General features: G+C 42.7%; 1 protein-coding gene across 2 annotated transcripts in view; it reads right to left on the reverse strand.

Annotated features, from left to right (window-relative positions):
- The window catches only part of LOC147211339 (FERM and PDZ domain-containing protein 4-like), a 56,303-nt gene extending 38,284 nt beyond the window's left edge, over nt 1-18,019 (reverse strand). Inside the window, exon 1 of one of the 2 annotated variants that reach the window (XM_086126114.1) lies at nt 17,934-18,019. In XM_086126114.1, the coding sequence (XP_085982240.1) occupies nt 17,934-17,938 (5 nt within the window). In that variant the 5' untranslated portion in view covers nt 17,939-18,019. Of the gene's footprint in view, nt 1-14,198; nt 14,503-17,933 lie in introns of those variants that run through there. The other variant, XM_086126100.1, reaches the window with a different exon arrangement.
- Nucleotides 18,020-19,016: the final 997 nt, after the last annotated feature.

A 19,016-nucleotide genomic window follows, 5' to 3' on the forward strand; every position in this document is an offset into this window, starting at 1 on the left:
TGATGCGTGCGTAAAATCATTAACCTTCTTCCGCACGTCTGTCTTTTCTGTTGCCTTTGGAATAGCAAGACAAAGTCAAACGAATAGGTGTGAATACGTTTGGCAGCACCTTCTTCCACCATTGAACAACAGTTAAAATGTTACTAAAACATTGCCTGTTCACTTGATCAAGTTTTTATGATGATGTGTGTTGCATTCCCTCTGGGAAAAATGTAAACGCAAATGAGATGTTGACCAATGTTATCCGGCGATATTGACATCAGAGGCATGAAGAATGATCATTATACAGCAAGATAGAGACCCAATACACTCCCAAAACAATTTGTAGTTCATCAGGGAAAAGAATTGTAAAGTGTTGATTTTTAATGTCATCTTTCTTTCAGTACATCCGAAGGAGAGGGGGTGTCGTGTTCAGGTGAGTGGAAAAGTAACAACTTGTCAAAATACAAGCATTAAAATGTAACCCCCCCCCCCAAAAAAAAATCTAATGATGTAATTTTGAAATAGACTTTTCTCACAACATATCCATAATTCAGTAGTCAAAAAAACTACAAGAAAAGACATGAAAGACTTTTCGTCTAAGTTTTACTTCCACAAATAAAGACGCATAATGATTATTTAGCAGCAGAAATATGAATCTTTCTTTTCTCACTCATAACTGTATGCTTTATGTGCATGTTTAAAGTTTCAAATTATATAATCAGACACCAGAACGTGCGAATGCGGAACAACCGGCAAGAATGTTTCAAACACACTGTATGAAAACATGTTTTTACAGGTTGTTTGGATGGATTGTGTCGATATGTAGCATTGATCGAACACAGAGGAGGGTGCCAAAACGATCCACGTCATGAAGTATTCAAAAGCCAAACTCATCAGCAAGCGAAGAGCAATACTGCTGCACTCTCTTCTTCGATGATGTTGCTCTTACAATAGTGCTCTAAAAGAGACTAAACAGAACAGTAAGGTAAGGTCTGGCACCGGGGTCCAGTGCTCCCTGCCAGTAAAACCGTCTTCCCTCAACCCAGGGCACCTGCTTCCAAACCCATGCGGTGAACCATCATTCTTTAAAATGAATAACTATTTTTGTCCATGGTATTATGCTTGCCATTTTATAAATCGAACAAGTCTTATCTGTCATACTTCCTTTCTTTTATTGGGATCCTTTGAGCCATGGGGCGTAATACTGCCCTTCAACTTAGCATCCACTGTATGATTTTGGAAGTGTTCACTGCCAGCGCCAACTAACACTGACTTAATACGCTGTGACAGAAAGTCAATGCTAATGAGTAGTTTGTTATTGATAAAATACGGACTGACTGAGAGACACGTCCTAGATGTTGGTAGAGTGCTTGCTAACAGTTGCCGGCTTTAAAAACAAATCAAGAAGTACACACTTTCCGGTCTGTGGGGAAGACTTCTCTTAACTGCATTTACCTTTATCATGGCTAAAAACTCAGAGAATGAGACTCAAGCACTTGCAGACACACAAGAGTGAGCAGAAAGACACGAAGATTCATTTTTCTTAATTTTAAATCCATTGAGACAGTTGTTGTGCACCACGGTGCCACAGCAACATGAGGCAACCACCGTGGCGGGGGCCGCGGGTGGCCTGCGCGTGGGGCTGACTGGCCAGCCGACCACCACCATCGCCAGATGCCGCAAATTATGTGATTGATTGACAAATGGTAGAATAATGTGGAATTTAAAGCCTTCCAATAGGCCCTTTGGCATTAATCTCTGCCGCCTGGTGCAGCAACAATGTGACTGACAGAAAGTTCAACAAGTGGCGGAGTAATATGAAACTATTAAGATTTCTGAAAGTATTAAGGGGATGTTACTTGAAGACACTTTTCAGACGGCCAACATTTCTGTGCTGAAGATCCTTTCCTGAAGGTCACATGAAACATTTTAATCTTGTAAAACACTGGATATCATCCAAATTGAAATAAATAAAGACTTGAAATAATTCACTTTGTGTGCGGTGAATTAATATAACAAAAGTATCACTTTTTGAAACTAATTACTGAAATAAATGCAATTTCCCTGATTCATTCCAACCTGTATATTATGCACGCTTCCATCGATGTAATATTCAAGCAGACACCAGTCAAGTGAATTTTAATAACACACAAACTGATTTATATTTCACAATTGAATTATGCATAAAAAAAAAAGACTGGCATAAAGCTATAGGCCCAGTCGAGTTGTCCTCTTCATCAACTTCGCAGCGGCGAATTGACTGACAGAAAGTTTAAGAAGTGGCAGAATAATATGAAACTACTAGACTTTTAAGACACAATAATTATGGCCAAGGCGCCTCGCCGAAACGCCTGTGGGTTGGTCCATTCATGCCAAGAATGGAAATGAATCAACAAATTGGGATTTTTTTATTTTTAACCCTTATCTGAATCGTTGTATCCTCACAAGGGTATCCCAGCAGACTTGGAGCAATAGGTAGGGTACATGCTGAACTGGTTGTCAGCCAATCTCAGGGCCCATACACCATTCACCCTCACTATCACACCTAGGGAAATTTTAGAGAAACCATGCATGTCTTTGGAATGTGGGTGGAAACTGGAGCACGCCGGCGCAGGAGGACCATGCAAACTCCAAAAGGCCGGAATCGAACCCAGGATGATGATTATTTTTTAATTCTGATAGGCCCTACCGGAGGCCCCTGGACAGCCCAGTGAAACCCATTGGTAAAAGCGGGCCTATGTATTGGATTGGCCATGTCCGAATATCTCTTAGTATTAAAGCTCAGGTTGCTCATTGACACGTTGCCAGAATGTCAAGCTTTTCTCCATGCCTTCTGCATCCAGCCCTGCTCTCTGTTGGGACTTTGTATTTTTGTATATAAAATCATTTTTTTCTCTCCTGTCTGCTTCTGGCTCCAAATTCTGTTCCTCCCATGACACGTGGTATGTAATGCTACATTTTTTTTTTTTGCTACAAGTAATAACATGGTTATGGTTGTAGTTCATCATCGCTACAATATATTTCCTAACTGTATTTGTTTGGCTTGGCAGCGGGCAAGTCTCCCTCGTTTCCAAACCCGGATTTCTAACGTGTTTTAAAGCCTGCGTGAATGGGTGATTATGGTGGTGTATGTGCACTGCTGCGTTGCAATGCCCCATGGAAACTTGCCAACTCTTCCACTCCCGCACAGTTAAAACTTTAAAAAAGATGCGCTGTGGAACTGAAACCTGGCATCATTTGATTTCATGTGATGTGTTGCTCGGTAGTACCGAGCACAATCGGTGCATACCAAAAAAGTACCGTCTTTGGCACCCATCAATAACTCTATTACTTATGCATCATTGTGCCAGACACAGCTGCTCTTTATTGAGCTGACCAAAGAGGTGATGTCAGTCACCTCAGAGTATTTTATCCATGATATTTGTTGGTGAGGTTTATCGGCATCAGCAGGATTCTTATTTTTTTTTTTCATTGGGAAATGTGAGGAGCGACTCTGCTTCAAACATGATGCAGGTGACCGGGATAAAGAGGCAAGCCTTTGAAGTTTCTTTGGAAATTCATGGCTCCCATAATGACAACTACTTCAATCATCGTAATGGCACAATAGGGATTTAAGATGCTTAATATGTTTTTTATATGTTTCACTGTCATCAAAAGTTGTCTTCATTAAAATGACACCCTTCTTATGGATAGACCTCAAAACAGGCGTTTAGTCATAAGCACATTTTTCTCATTAAATTACTTTGACTTGATTTCATACAGGATAAATTAAAAGAACATGCTCTTCAGTGTCAGTGTGTTAGTCGGAGTGGTGCACGCCTCCTCAACCGGCTGAAATTGTCACATTCAAAATATTATTCTTATTATTAGCAATAGTAGTAGTAGTGCTAGTTTAATTTTATCTAATTTATATGAAAATTGCGCAAGCCTAGGCGTGTAAAAAGGGACAAAAGGGAAAATGTACAGTAGCCTGGAACACAGCAGCGTCCACAGACTTCCCCCAAGCGGTTCGAAACTTACAACCCCTGAAAAAAATGATGGAATCACCGTTCCTGGGGTATGATCATCTGAATGTGTTTCTTAAAGCCAGAAGAGTGGCATTTTGAACAAAAATTGTTCAGTGGGGCATCTCTGATTGACCTTAAACATTCAAATGATCATACTCCGCCTATAAGCAGTGATTCCATAATTTTTTTTGCCAGGTGTGGAACAGCCTGGATATCGCTTGAAGTTGTTCGTTGTCAAACATCGCGGAAGAATCTTGTTGTGCAATGTTTCGCTGAAGATGTTTTAAGCATTCAAAAAGTAAACAAGAGCTGTTGCTCTAAAATGTTGTGCCAATCCTTGTCCTGGGAAGCAAGTATAGATTTTCAGCATTTTTGGAGGATATAAGCAGGTTACCATGATGGAAAAATTTGAGAAAAAAAAAGAATCTTTTTATTTTTATTTATTTGCCCACCCCTAATTCAAACTCATATTCACACAGTTCACTGACTGACGCAAATTAAGATTTTAATTTCTGCATTCCCTGGCAAATTGTATGCATACCACATGAATGAAGTAAATGTTGAGCACTAACCTAGTCTGTGTCATGGGGTAAAATCAATAGCCTGATGGGAAAAAAAGGTCAAAAGTAAATCATGAACCGCAGACTGAATTAAATCATAAAATTACGAACGAACATTGTTTACTTACTTAAATTTTGAACATACTGTTATAATGTAGGCATGCCCACAACCAATTTCTTCTCAGAGATGCCAGCAAAATACCACAAACGACTTCTAGTATTCCCTCAAGTGACGAAGTAAGTGCATTGCATTTTACACGTGCTATAGTCACTGAGCCAGCAAATACGTGATCGGGCGATTTGTTTCCTTTCGGTATCCGTTGCAGAAAGATCCATCCACCCATCCATCCATTTTCTAATCCGCTTATCCTCATGAGGATTGTGGGAGTGCTGGAGCCTATCCGTGCTGTCTTCGGGCAGTATGCGGGGTACAACCTGAACTGGCTGCCAGCCAATTGCATATACAGTGATCCCTCGCTCTAACGCGGTTCACCTTCCGCGGCTTTGCTGTTTCACATATTTTTTTTAGTGCAGTTTTTTTAATGCTTTTAAACAGTGAATTGCGTTCTACATCCTGATTGGCTCAGGCACTGATCAACGTGAACAGTCTCCGCACCTCGTCTTTGTACATACGTTTAAAAGTGCTCTATAAATACAGTTGAATTGAGTTGAGTTGCGATACATACCCCACAATGTCGACAAAACGTTCTGCACCGGTAAAGACACCAGAAGACACACTCAAGCAATATTATTTTACAATACAGTATTTCCAAGAACTATTATAACGTAGTTATTTGTTGAAAACGTTTGGGGGGGGGGGGGGTTGTGCTTGGGCCTGAAAACAGGTTTTGGTCTTTGATTTCAGTATTGTATAATAACTGTAAAAAATAAAGCTCACTGCTTCACGCATTTCACCTATCACTGGTTCTTTTTGGAACGTGACCCCCGCGATAAACGAGGGATTACTGTATACAGTATATATTAGGAATAAACATTGAAAGATAAAAAAAATTCTACACATTGCCCTTAGACCAGTAGTTTTTAACCTTGTTTAGATGCCGAACCCAACCAGTTCATACGCACATTCACCGAACCCTTCACTTGTGAAAAATACAAATTTTATTTTTTACAAATTCAGGACATGAAAAAAACACATTGATTAAAAACAGAAAAAAAGTAAATAAAATTACTGGTTCAGGGTGTCCCCCGCCTACTGCCCGAAGACGGCTGGGATAGGCTTCAGCACCCCCCGCGACCCTAGTGAGGATTAAGCGGTTCGGAAAATGGATGGATGGATGGAAAATTACATGGCCTAAGTATAGTTTTTTTTAAATTGTATGACATACTATCACGACAGTCACACGGTGACTACTGAGCGAACTAAATTTCCCCCATCACTGATTGGACAAGCAATGTAATGTGATCATCTGCAGCCAGTGATGGCCAAGCCGGCGTGTCATAACTAATTGACATGTTGAGTCGGGTGTGTCTTAACCTCCATGGCAGAGGCTCCGTCTAACCCCTGAGACCTATTCACCGAACCCCTGGGGTTTGATCGAACCCAGGTTAAGAACCACTGCCGTAGACTAAAGACTTTCAAGCACTGTAACAATACAGGGCAGCGCGGTTTAGATTGGTTAGTGTGTCCGTCTCACATTGTCGAGGTTCAGTGTTTGATTCCGGCCCCTGCCTTCCTGTGTGGAGTTTGCATGTTCTCTGCATGCCTGCGTGAGTTTTCTCCCACATTCCAAAAACATGGATGGCAGGTTAATGGAACACTCTAAATTGTCCCAAGGTATGATTGTGAGCATGAATGGTTGTTCATCTATGTGTGGCCCGCGATTGGCTGGCAAACAGTTCAGGGTGTCCCCTGCCTACAGCCTGAAGACAGCTGGTATAGACTCGAGTGACCCTGATGAAGATAAGCGGCTCATGTCATGGATGGATGGAGAGAGACAGAGAGAGAAAGAGAGAAAGAGAGAAACAAACACATAGTAGCGAGTGCATGCGCGCAGCGCTTGGTTCTCGGCTTGTCAAAACTTCCACACAGTGCTTTGTTACAAATGAATGTTTCCTGTCATAATGTTTCCCGTGAAACCTGGTAGACGTATGTTTTCAAAACCACCTTTTTGTATAGCCAGGCAGCAAGCCCCGATGTAAGCTAGAAATTGTGCTGCCGCTGCTCAATAAACCTCCAATTATCTAAAAATACTCCTTGACAGACCACTTGATCATATTAAACATCGACCACAACCACAAAATAAATCTAAGATTACCAGCCTGTCTGTGGTTAATTGGGGGTGGTCAATTAAACACTTGACCTTTATTTATTTTTATTTTTTTTAAACTGGTAGCGCTGTAAGATGCAAGCATTTCTTCTTGAAAGGAAACAGGGCTCAGAGTAGCAATAAAATGTAAGCATCCTTTTTTCTACACACTAAGAACACAATATAAGTCTGATTTATTTTGTGGTGGCAACTGGCGGTGAAGTTATTGGCTAAAGGTGGCAGCTGCCGACCCTTGTCATCATGTACAACCGCTTTTGACCTACAGAAATGTAAGGTAAGGATGACGAAATATAAATGATGCCCAGGACTTTTGCTTGGTTATGTAGCATGCAACAGGGCATGCATCTTTCCAGCATTGCAGTAGATGAGGTGCACGATACCGTTTTGTTCACATGCATGCACACACATGCTCTTCTAACAATGAGATCATAGAATTTCTTTTGTGCAGCGTCAATAATCCAACCAGCAATCTCTCGTTTTTTTTTCCTGTGACCTAATCTGATTGGGTGAGGAGGGAAAGGGGAGTTGGATACAAGGCGGGGTGTCAGAATGGGAACAGGCGTGCATGTAAGAGAGGCTTGAAAGTGAGAGATAAAGGTCAAGGTAGAAACCATGAATGTAGCAAGAGATTTGTATTCAAAGAGGAGACAATGTGGAGGGCAAGTTGCTGGAATTTTGTCCTGTATCTCTGATTTCACAGGAGACCTACGTTATGCATTTTCTTCCCTCTGTAAAGCAGTTGCCAGTCTCCTTCTTCTGTCAAAATACGCAAAGGATGAAGAATTACAGCATACCTCCTATCCACTTATTATTCAGGTTGAAATGACTTGTTTTTGGGAGTAAGTGGTGGTGTGAGTTTTCTAGCTGTCGTGATCTTGACAACCAATGATAGCGCTATGGAATCTCTACTCAATACCCACCGTTGCCAATTTAGCAACTTTGTGGCTGGATTAGTGACTTTTCAGATTTTCTTGTGACTATTCTTCAAAATGAAGTGTTATTGTTGGAGACTTCGAGAGACTCTGAGACTCCCCCCAAAGCTGGAGACGGCCACCCACTGTGGCCGGACTGCAAAAGAATGGCGCTTATGCAAAACCATCACTGGTTAAATGGAAATTGTGATAATGACCATTGAACTTACATGTACACGTAAAACAGTTAACTTTAGCCCTTGAAGCTACTAGCTACTTAATTAGTAATCTTCCCTTTCTGATTCGGATTGAGTGTGCATTTTATCTATCTCTTACATAAGTATTAGTAACATCATATGTCATATTTAAGTCAAGATGGCGCCCGAGTAGGCAGCCGTCAGCAAGTGCTCTCATGAGCCTTGCTTTTTTTGTTGTTGTTTTTGTGTTTGTTTTGTCACTTTGTGTTTGTTGTTACGTCGTGTGGACCTGATGTGGACTTTTTTCAGCATTTTTTGGCCACTACATTCATCAAGGAGGAGACTGTGCTTGGTGGTTGCGCCTTCTCGGCAGCATGGGTATACCAGCACTGTTTTTGACTGGGAGGAATGTCGGCGCCATTTGACTGTCGTTGCTGGACAGTCCCGGGGCGCTTGTGTCTTGCGCCTGTAATGGGCAGCATTTTTCACAGCCCCGCTTTGTTCAGCGGAGAGATCGGTGCTGTTGAACGGTCTGCGGCTGGATGGATGCAAGTCTTGAGGAGCCGACGATGAGAAGAAAGGAGCGTTAGCGCGGAGCGCCGATGCGGATTTGGAGCTGGGAGTCGCGGCTTGGAGTTTGAAGCGGATTACGTGGGACAGGAGAGGTGAACTAACCTCTTTTCGTCAATGGACGCTACAGCTTCGTGTTTGCTTTCAAAACTTAGCTTGTAGCAGACGTGTGCACATTTTCAGCATGACGTCTCTGATCCACTGGAGAAAGGACACTTTGATCCTCTCCTCTTTCATCTATAACTGCTTCAGAGAACAAAGTGTATGCAGAAAATTGGTGAAGATTGCACGACTGTCTGTGTCCTATGTGTTGTGTTGTGTTATTTTTGTTATTTTGACTTCAAAATGGCGCCGCGAGAGTGGCTGCCTTTCCAGCAGCTCCTATATTTTGTTGTTCTACTTCTTGCTTTCATAACTTTGCTGCTGTGAATTGGGAATTTCTCCATTGCGAGACTAATAAAGGTTTCTTATCTTATCTTATCTTATTTATGTATATATTTCCAAGAATCATTCATATTGGAAGAACAGTTGGAAAATTTTGCCAGTCAAGAATATCAGTCGAGGCACAGTTCTTTTTCATCATGGTATGACAAAAATTCACAAAGATCGCAATTCAACATCGACCATGACTTGATTACCATCCCAGATTTGCTCAACTCTGCACCTACCTGTGATGGCTCTATTTCAACAACCCATGCATATTTAGTTGGTATGCCAGCATGCTTCCCATGAATATGTGAGTCTGAATATCAGCCATTGACGAGCTCAGTTGTATCGCACCTCATGCTGTCAGCTTGCTAAATAGCGTCCTCGGGAGAGGGTAGTGGCGAGAGTGATGTGTCTACGAGTAGACAACTAGTAATCTGCTGAATTTCTGAGCTTTTTCGAAGGGTCATCGGTGCAAGCCTACTGTACGTTGCAACCAAACACCCATCAAAATCTGTTCAGAACTTTTAACCTGCATGCGGAGAAACCCCAGTAATGAGTTCAAAATACAGTTACCTCTTTTTCAAGCATCCACGCATGCAAAAAGGTAAGCTGGAAATCCATTATGTGAATCGAAATGCTGTAAATTTTAAAGTACTGGTAGGCTATATAATCCATTCCACTTCAAAATTCAGTACATCTCAAATACATGCTAAACATTCATCATAGATATAAATCGCATAACACAACAGAAGTTGTTAATTTGAGTCTGAACCATCCTCTATATCATTTAAATGCACAACTCAAACGTTAAATTGCACATGCTATTGCAAGTTTTATAACATTGTGTTCTCAACATTGTCTAAACATTGAAGTCATTCGGCTGTCTGCAATAAGCCTGTTTCGTTCATAAGGGAGATGTGTGAAAACACACAATGGATTTCATATTCTCACTTTGTGGTACACCAGTTTGTTGTTTTCTCAATGGTAGCTCTTCGGGGACAGTTACATTAGTGTTGTAATGAGTTTTGCCTACTGAGATAATCATTTTCCGCCATCAGCCTCCAGGCATATACAACAACAACAATATTGAACACACAACGCGATGGTGCCTTGTCAATAAAACGCGCCATCTCACACATGCTGTACACTCTAATGGTGGTTTGATGTGCGAACAAGTTATTGATCTAACGGCCTCGCTGGTCAATGGTGTGATCAGCTTTTTCAGGAACAGTACTTTGCCCAACATCAGCACAACTACATTTATAACATGGGCTGTGTCTAAAATAGATGATACCGCACATAATTTCAACAGTCTATAAAATGGTCCAAGCTCTCATTTGAGACCAAAAAAAAAGCTGAAATCTACCTGCCAACTGACCCATATGGCCAAGAAGCCTGTCAAGCCTTATACAATACGATACAATACAACTTTATTTATGAGTGTATAGCACGTTTCACAACAGCTGCAGCTGAAATCACTCTTTACATATAACAATTATACAAAATATATACAACAAAAGAAAGTGAAAACAGCATATTAAAACACAAATTAACCCTTTCATGCACCCTGTAACCTGATAACATGATAAACTGTCCACTGTAGTAACCGCTGTCCCTGAAAGGGTTAATGATACTAACACATATACAGGAGCCACCAGAAAACACAAAAACACTCTCAGTCTCAAAAGCCAAATAATAAAGATGTGTCTTTAAATGACATTGAAGGGGCTTGCCTCACATTTAACAGAAGGTCATTCCAGAGGGAAGGAGCGGCAACAAAAAAAGCCTTGATCCACTCTGAAGCTCCGCTTAGCCCTCGGAACCTCCAGTGGCATCTGGTCTGCAGACATGAGGGTATCGGGCAGGTGCATAGGCATGGCGGAGCTCAGAGAGGTAAGCTGGCGCAAGGGCATTTAAAGATTTGCAAAAAGCAGAGATGCAATACTGAGACACCCAAACTGGACCCACTCGACACTTTGGCTGCGCCTAGAAATTCTGTCCAAAAAGATTATGAACAGAATCAGTGACAAAGGGCAGCCTTGGTGGAGTCCAACCCTCACTGGAAACTACTGGTAATCTAAGTTACTGCTGGCAATGCGAACCAAACCCTGACATTGGTGCTACAGGGACCAGAAAATGAGGGGGTTTGATACCCCGTACTCCCGAAGCACCCGCACCATCTCCCCAAAAAAACTCATGCAGACTGGTTGGGTGAACTCCCACGCACCCTCAAGGAGCCTGCCATAGGCGTCGAGCTGGTCCACTGTTCCAAAGCTGGGACAAAAACCACACTGCTCCTCCTGAATCTGAGATTCGACTTTCCGATGGACACTCCTTTCCAGCACCCATGAATTGACCTTACAGAGAAAGCTGTGGAGCGTGATCCCTCTGTAGTTGGAACACACGTTTCCGCCCCCCCTTCTGCTAAACCAGAAGTACAGTCCCCTGTCCACGCGAAGATGTCGAAGCGTGTCGACCAGGACAGCCCCACAACATCGAGAGCCTTTAGGATCTCCAGGCGGATGGCTTTGCCATCGAGGAGTTTTTTTTAACCACCTTGATGACTTCAACCACAGAGATAGAAGAGCCCAACTTTGAGTCACCTGACTCTGCTTTCTCAACGGAATGTGTGTCGTTGGAATTGAGGGTTTCGAAGTGAAGTTGGATGTGCCTTATTTGTGACTATATGCTTTCATAATTGCATTCCATTAGGAATGGCCATGTTTGAGAATTGTTTTTGCACACGTTAATGAGGGATTAGTGAAGTGAGGTTGCATTCCAATTTTGCAATCCGTTTTTGGACTGGGAACTGCACCTTTAAGCATTGATGCCAACCAGTCAAGTGACTTGGCATGACTGCTGTGGCTGTTTATCAATATATTGAACGTATGAGATAGTCCCTTATGCACAGCTCACTCCAAAAACAAAAACAATGTTTGATGGGGTTGTGGTCAGCACTTTCGGGTTGTTCCACAACCAAGCTATCCAAGCATGCCTTTAAGGTCCTTGCTTTGTACTCTGGGACACAGTCATGCTCGAAAAAAGCCTCAACCAAATGGTCGTATTTGTAAGGTGCATAAAATGATGAAATGGTGTAACCCATTAAACCATTTTGTACAATATGGAGGTTTCCCAGCTGATCTGCAACATAAAAGTTCAAAAGAGTCACAGCCGCAGCTGTTGAGTCGACATTCAACTATTTTGAGTATTGATGACTCTGGATAGCCATGACAGCAGGCGACAAGATTGAAAAAGAAGGAGCCCCGTGTTCTGTCCACTGCAGACTCAGCTCCACTGCATCAATAACACCAATTTCATTTCTCTGCTTTTTAGGTCACATGTTTACTGGCCAACGACCTCTCGCCCAACTGCTGTAATCCTTCAACAATGATGCAGCGATCTGGCACCTCGTCAATCCGACAGACCCACGCTGAACAGCAGATGTCTGGCTCCATGGTTAGGTTCCGAGCAAAAAACAAAACAAAAACCCAAACAATTCTTAGTTTATTTTATTCTTTTTATTTATTTATTTAGATTTCTTGCCAAACAACGGCTACACTCAGTGGGTGTAAAAAATGATCAGGGAACACAGTGACACATTTAATTTAGAGGAGCTGAGGCTGGTTGAAAGTCTTAGATACACCAACATGTGGTATTTGCTGTGTTGGCCAGAAGTCTTTTTTTAGTTTACATTTTGTCCATGCATCTGTGTGTACATGAATTGTAACGCCAAATGACAATCAGTGGCAGAACACCCACCACTCTACTGCCATTTAAAAAAATAATAATCTAGTGCGATCTATTAACCGACAGAAGAATCCAATGGAATGCAATGCAGTGTTTTCACATTATCAGTACAAACTATGTAAAGCGTAACAGTAAATATCTTCTATTTCCTGACCACCCAAATTAATGTTTTTGCCATAGCTGCCCTAATTTATCAGCATCATTTCTGGCTGATGTCACAAAAAGCGAAAATAACATCAGTTGTATTTTTAATGCTAAAATAAAATAATTATCGTCATTCATTGTGTTGATTGGTTATTATAATTCTTTTCTTTTCTTGGTTGAAATGTTAAATTATAGTTGGTTGCTTGCATCATTGAACATGCAATGGTTTCAGTGATTGAATGTTACGCTTGATTCAGGCTGCAAATTTTCAGACGCTGAACCCAGTGAGCTGGCTCAAGTTTGGATATTAAAAGGTGAAGGTGCCTCATTACGGTTTGAAATGGTAAGGCATTAGACGCTAAGCGCTTATTGAGTGTGCATTAAAACACTTCACAATGTCGGAGGTTCTCCTTTTTGTTTGATGGCAGGCGCTCAGCTGAACTGGCTAAGCACTGCAATGCATATGAATAGACATGCAAAGTAACATGACACTTATAAAGACACGAGACTTCTAAAGACTTCCCATCGGTAGCCCTCTCGCACCGATCTCAGACGTAATCTCAGAATCTGTTGAGCAATCACAAGAACGTGGGAGTGTATTGCATCTTGGAGCCTCCTCAGGCTTATGTGACACTCACGTGCGTGACAATTCAACGAACCACATGACATATGGCATGACAAGCCATGCAGCGATGGCTGTTTGAAAGTGCTCTATAAATACTGTTGACTTGACTTGACTTGACAAGCACGAACCGCTTAGGTAAACCACAGACAATCACAAGAAAAGATTCATGAAATGGTCACAGTTGCAGTCGTAGTGGAGCATATGAGAAAGTCTTTATGAGAAAGAGCACATTCTCCAAACCGGAGGTCTCCAAGCACCACTCTGCGGACCGCCATTTGGTACATCTGCCCCCAGCCAACCTTGGCGATTAATTTGTGATCGGAAATATAACTTTGTATCTCAGTACTCATCCCCACCACTTCATTGCAAAACAATTTCCAAACAAGAAAAATCCCTGGCAGAAAAGAAGGTTGGGGACCACTGCTCTACGTAAGGATGATGCGCAATAATTTTGCGTGCTTTGTTTCAGATGTGACTCAACTTTCTCCTTTACATCCTTTTGAAGAATGGAGTACATAAAGGACTGACGGAACTCAGAATTACTCAACTGACCCACTCACACCACCCACCCCTTATTTCCCAAAAGACAAGCAACTTAAATACATGCAAACAATCGCATGACAAACTTGTTTGGGAATGTAACGAGGTATCGATCAATAATGGGAGCTTCGGCTCAGAAATTCCTAAATGATAAATGTAAAAGAAATTCCAAAATGGTGAAGATTAGTTCGCACTCACTTGAAAGTGTTTAATCCCCCAAGTTCATCTTCGTCATCACACGGCTCCATCTCCTTGAGTGGGAGCGAGTGACGAGACCAAGACGGATGGAAGCCGCGTACTTGCCACCTCCGTATATCAAACAGCCAGATCGCCTGTTCTGCTCCTGGTGTCCAACTTCCACTTCCTTTGAATTCCTCAACTCAATGTCCTCTATTTCTCTGTGTCCTTTTTTTCTTTTACTGCTGACTTGGTGCCAAATGTTCCAGCTTAGCAGTACTGCGAAGCACCGCTGGTGACGATGATTTAGCGTGCATCTCGGCCAGTGGGGATAAACTTCATTCACATTAACACATACACTGGCAGACACGCACATACTGACACAAGCGCGTGCACGTGCACACGCACGCACACACACACACACACACACACACACACACACACACACACACACACACACACACACAGACAGACAACTCTGCCACAGACTCAAAGCATGTCCTGCACCAAGGGATTGCGACACAACTAGACGTGTGATAAGCTGTGGCTCACAAATGGGCCCCGTAGACACAAACAATTTTGTGGATCAATATGATATATTCACCAATGGCACTGTACTTAAAGTGCGCGTGGAATTGTCACCTTTAAAACAGCGGCTCTACTCTGACCTCACGGATGACCTAGTTTCTCACCCTATCTCCAAAGCTCGAAAGAGCCGAGACACCCTGCGGAGGAAAGTCATTTCAGCTGCTTGTATCCGGGATCTTGTTCTTTAGCGAAATGGCCCGGCGCTCAGGACCTGGTAACATAGACTGAGAATAGATTGAGAACTTCAGCTTTCGACTCAGCTCCGTCTTCACCACAACAGACCGGCATCACTGCAGAGGCTCCACCGATCCACCCGTTGAGCTCCCATTCCATTTTTCCTTCACTCATGAACACGATCCCAAGATACTTCAAATGCTCCACTTGGGACAAGATCTCATCCCCAACCCGAGGGCACTCCACCCTTTTCCAACTGAGGACCGCGGTCTCAGATTTGGAGGTACAGATTTTCATTCCAGCTACTTCACAGTCAGCTGCCAACCATTACAGTGAGAGTTGGAGAGTGCAGCTTCATAAAGCCAACTGTAGCACATCATATGCAAAAAGCATAGACACACGACTGGGGCCACCAAACTGGACCCCCTTAATGCCTTGGCTGCACGCAAAAAAAATCTGTCCATAAATATTATGAACAGAATCGGTGACAAAGCTGCCTTCGTTAAGGCCAACCTTCACTGGAATCGATTTCCAACTTACTGCCGACAATGCGAAGCAAACTGACATCAGTGGTATAGGGACAGAATAGCTCATATCAGGAGGTTCTGTACCCCATATTCCCAAAGCACCCCCACAGAACTGCTCGAGTTACATGGTTGAATGCCTTCTCCAAGTCAGCAAAACATGTAGACGGGTTGGGCAAGCTCTCATGCACCCCAGAGTAACATGCCAAGGGGGTCAAGCCGGTCCACTGTTCCACAGCTGGGACGAAAACCACACAGCTCCTCCTGAATCTGAGATTTGACCTCCCGATGGACCCTCCTCTCCAGCACCCCCTGGATAGGCCTTAGCAGGGAGGCTGAGAAGTGTGATCCCGCTGTATTTGAAACACAACCTGTGGTCCCTGACTTAAAAAGTAGCATCACCACCCCGGTCTGCCGATGCAGAGGAACTGTCTCCGATGTCCATGCAATGTTATAGTGGTGTGTCACCCAGGAAAGCCTCACAACATCCAGAGCCGTTCGCAACTCCGGGCTCATGCAGCCACCGAGAAGAGTCTTAACCCCCCCCCCCCCCCCCCCCCCGGTGACTTCAACCCCAGAGATATGGGAGCGCACCTCAGAATCACCAAACTCAACTTCCTCAAAGGAGGGAGTGTTGATAGAATTGAGAAGGTCTTCCAAGTATTTTGCCCACTGGCTGAGAATGTGCCGAATGGAGGTCAGCAGCACCGCATCTCCACTACACACAGTGTTCATGGTGCATGGCTTCCCCCTCCTGAGATGCCAGTTGGTGGACCAGAATTTCCAGAAAAAAAGCCGATACTCATCTGCTGCAGCTATAAAAAAAAAAAAAAAAGCACTTTCCAGAGCACGAGATCATTAATAATACAAACATGACAAAACAACAAATATTTCTCTCCATTGCAAAATACATTTTGTTGTTTCAAGCAGTTATAGTAGATGAAAAAGGAGGTTTGAAGTCTCATTTCACAAATTGATCAGCGATGTCATGAGCCCAGAATACTGTACATGACATCACTCTCGTTTGTAAAAGCTAAGTTTGAAAGTAAACAAGCAACTGTTCTGTCCATTAGTGAGCGAAATGCACACATACAAAAAGAATGGTTCAATTCTCCAGCTCCAATTAGATTCTCTCCACTTTACTTGGCAAGCGCTGACTCTGCACATCTCCCCCAGTCCCCATGTTGAGGACACTCCTCACTCATCCTCCATCCATCCATCCATCCAGCTGTCCCCATTGCAGACTGTTCATAACATCGACATTATATCATCTTTATTCGTGGAAAAAAAAACGATGCCTAGTCAGATTTCTGATGAGGTAATATTAACCTTTACCTGGTGTAGCATCGTTCATGCTCTGCATCACAGTGTCTCATTCACAGTGCACACATAGACATTGCCATTCTATCACACTGATATTCACTCCGCCACTGAATGGGAATTGAAGCCCACACGGCTAACACGAAAGCCACGCAAATGAACCATTAAATTGGTGGCTTTGGTAAATTCAACCTTGAGGCTCCTCAAAACGAGAGGAAAAGAAATGCTGAATGGTCAAGTGAGCCGCGTGTCCTTCTCCACATTCATCTCTTGTCAAAAGGGTTGGTTCACGTTATGAAGAGTAGTTAACATTTTTTTGCACTCAAATTTTGAAAATGTTACTTGGTTACTTCGTTCGAACATTGCTGGTACAGAAAATCAATGTTTTATGATGGGATAGTTTACCCTGAAATGGGCCACCCAGTTTTTATATCAGGTGGGGAAAAAAACAAATTCAAGTGCGTGGGTGCTTACGCTGAACCCACAAACCCAAATTGTAATTGGTTTAACACCAGGCTAGCTTGTTTGACATATGGGAAAGGCCATTTGCATGATGAAGCGAACATTTTTCATTTCGGAATGTATTCAACAGGATATGCTTGCTTTAAAAACAGCAACGGAGTCATATTTATTGAGGGATGGCGACCAAAAAGATAGATCACAGTCATAGTTTTCCTTTTCTGTACCCTTGATTAGTGTCTCCTAAATATTAAAGTGCAACAAATTTGTAGTTGCTAACATTTTTTTATATTACATCTGTACATACTCGCATGCACACACACAACCAGTGGTCCAAAAAGAATCCCTTAAGAGAAAAGACATGAGATGCCGGGGGCTGGACTTGAGAACGTTGCCAGTTTATAAAAATAAAAAATTTAAAAAACTGAGCCGATCTACTGAATGTCACACAACTTTGCACTGCAGTCTGACTCCTGTCATAGGGGATGTCCACATCACAGAGCCTGGCCATAGGAGACAACACAACCCTTCGAGCAAGTCCAAGTAGAGGTTCAGGCATCATGATGCATCCATTCGACCAACAAAAAAAAAAAATATCGGACACCCACAGGGATACCCTTGATTTATTTGGATATCACCAACAACAAGAACCACACAAAAAAAAAATAATAATAACTCCATGGTATCTTACCTCATGGCTCAGTGTGCCATCCTGCTGCGTCTGTTCAACTATGCCCTAATCCTCAAGCTGCCACCAGCAGAGGAGCAGGCTCCAACAATAACCACAACTGCAGTGAAATTACTTTATGTGTGGGTCAGTGGGGGTGGGGTGATGGATGCAAAAAGAAAAAAAATAAAAGGTTGGTAGATGTGCAACAATCACAGAGGTTTGGAGGTGGGTGAGTGTGGCAATTGCTGGAAAGATGCTGGGGCTAGGGGAAAACAACAGGGTCTTCATACATTGATTCATACATTGACCGAAAATGGACCAGTCACCACAAAGCTTGCCCAAAAAAACAAAACAAAAAAAACACTTCAGCATAAACCTCAGTGGTGACCTATAGTGGACGATTTCGCTCCCCAATACCAAGCTGCTGCAAGCCAACCATCTCTTTTCTATCCTGGTTGCCCTCATTAGGGTCGCAAGGCAGGGTGCACCCTGGACTGGTCGCCAGTCAATTGTAGAGCGTATACAAACTACACACACACACACACACACACACTCTGATAACCACCGGTCCCCAATAAGTCGATCGCGATCTACCAACCAATCGCAAAGATAGTTTGGGTAGATCGTGTGACGCAGACGTACACAGACAGGCATGCGTATGCGCACACAACGTCACCTTCCTTGCAAGATCGTGAGTTATCATTTCATTTAGAAACCAAATTTAGGTGCTAAAAATGTGTGAGGGTGCTGGATCAAGTTACATGATGAAAACGTACCACTTACAGACCGAGTGGGACAATGAGTCTTTTTCAATGATGTTATTTTCAAACTGCGCTTGCCTCACCTTCCGAAAAAAAAATCAACGTGGAGTGGCATTTTCGGATTGTGCATAAAAACTATGACATCGACTTCCCTCCGAAAAGCGATCTGAGAAGGAGAACGATCACGGAACTGTTCGGTCAGCAATTATTTTTCATGCAGCGAACTTCGAAAGCAAAAGTAGCGACAGAAGCGTCTTTCCAGGGGAGCCACTTAATTGCTCAGAACAAGAAATTATTCCAAGATGAAAAGATGGTGAAACAGGCACTCCTCAATATATTTATA

This window comes from Hippocampus guttulatus, chromosome 1, assembly GCF_054856545.1.
Source record: "Hippocampus guttulatus isolate MCC_2025c chromosome 1, RoL_Hgut_1.0, whole genome shotgun sequence".
Lineage (NCBI taxonomy): Eukaryota > Metazoa > Chordata > Actinopteri > Syngnathiformes > Syngnathidae > Hippocampus > Hippocampus guttulatus.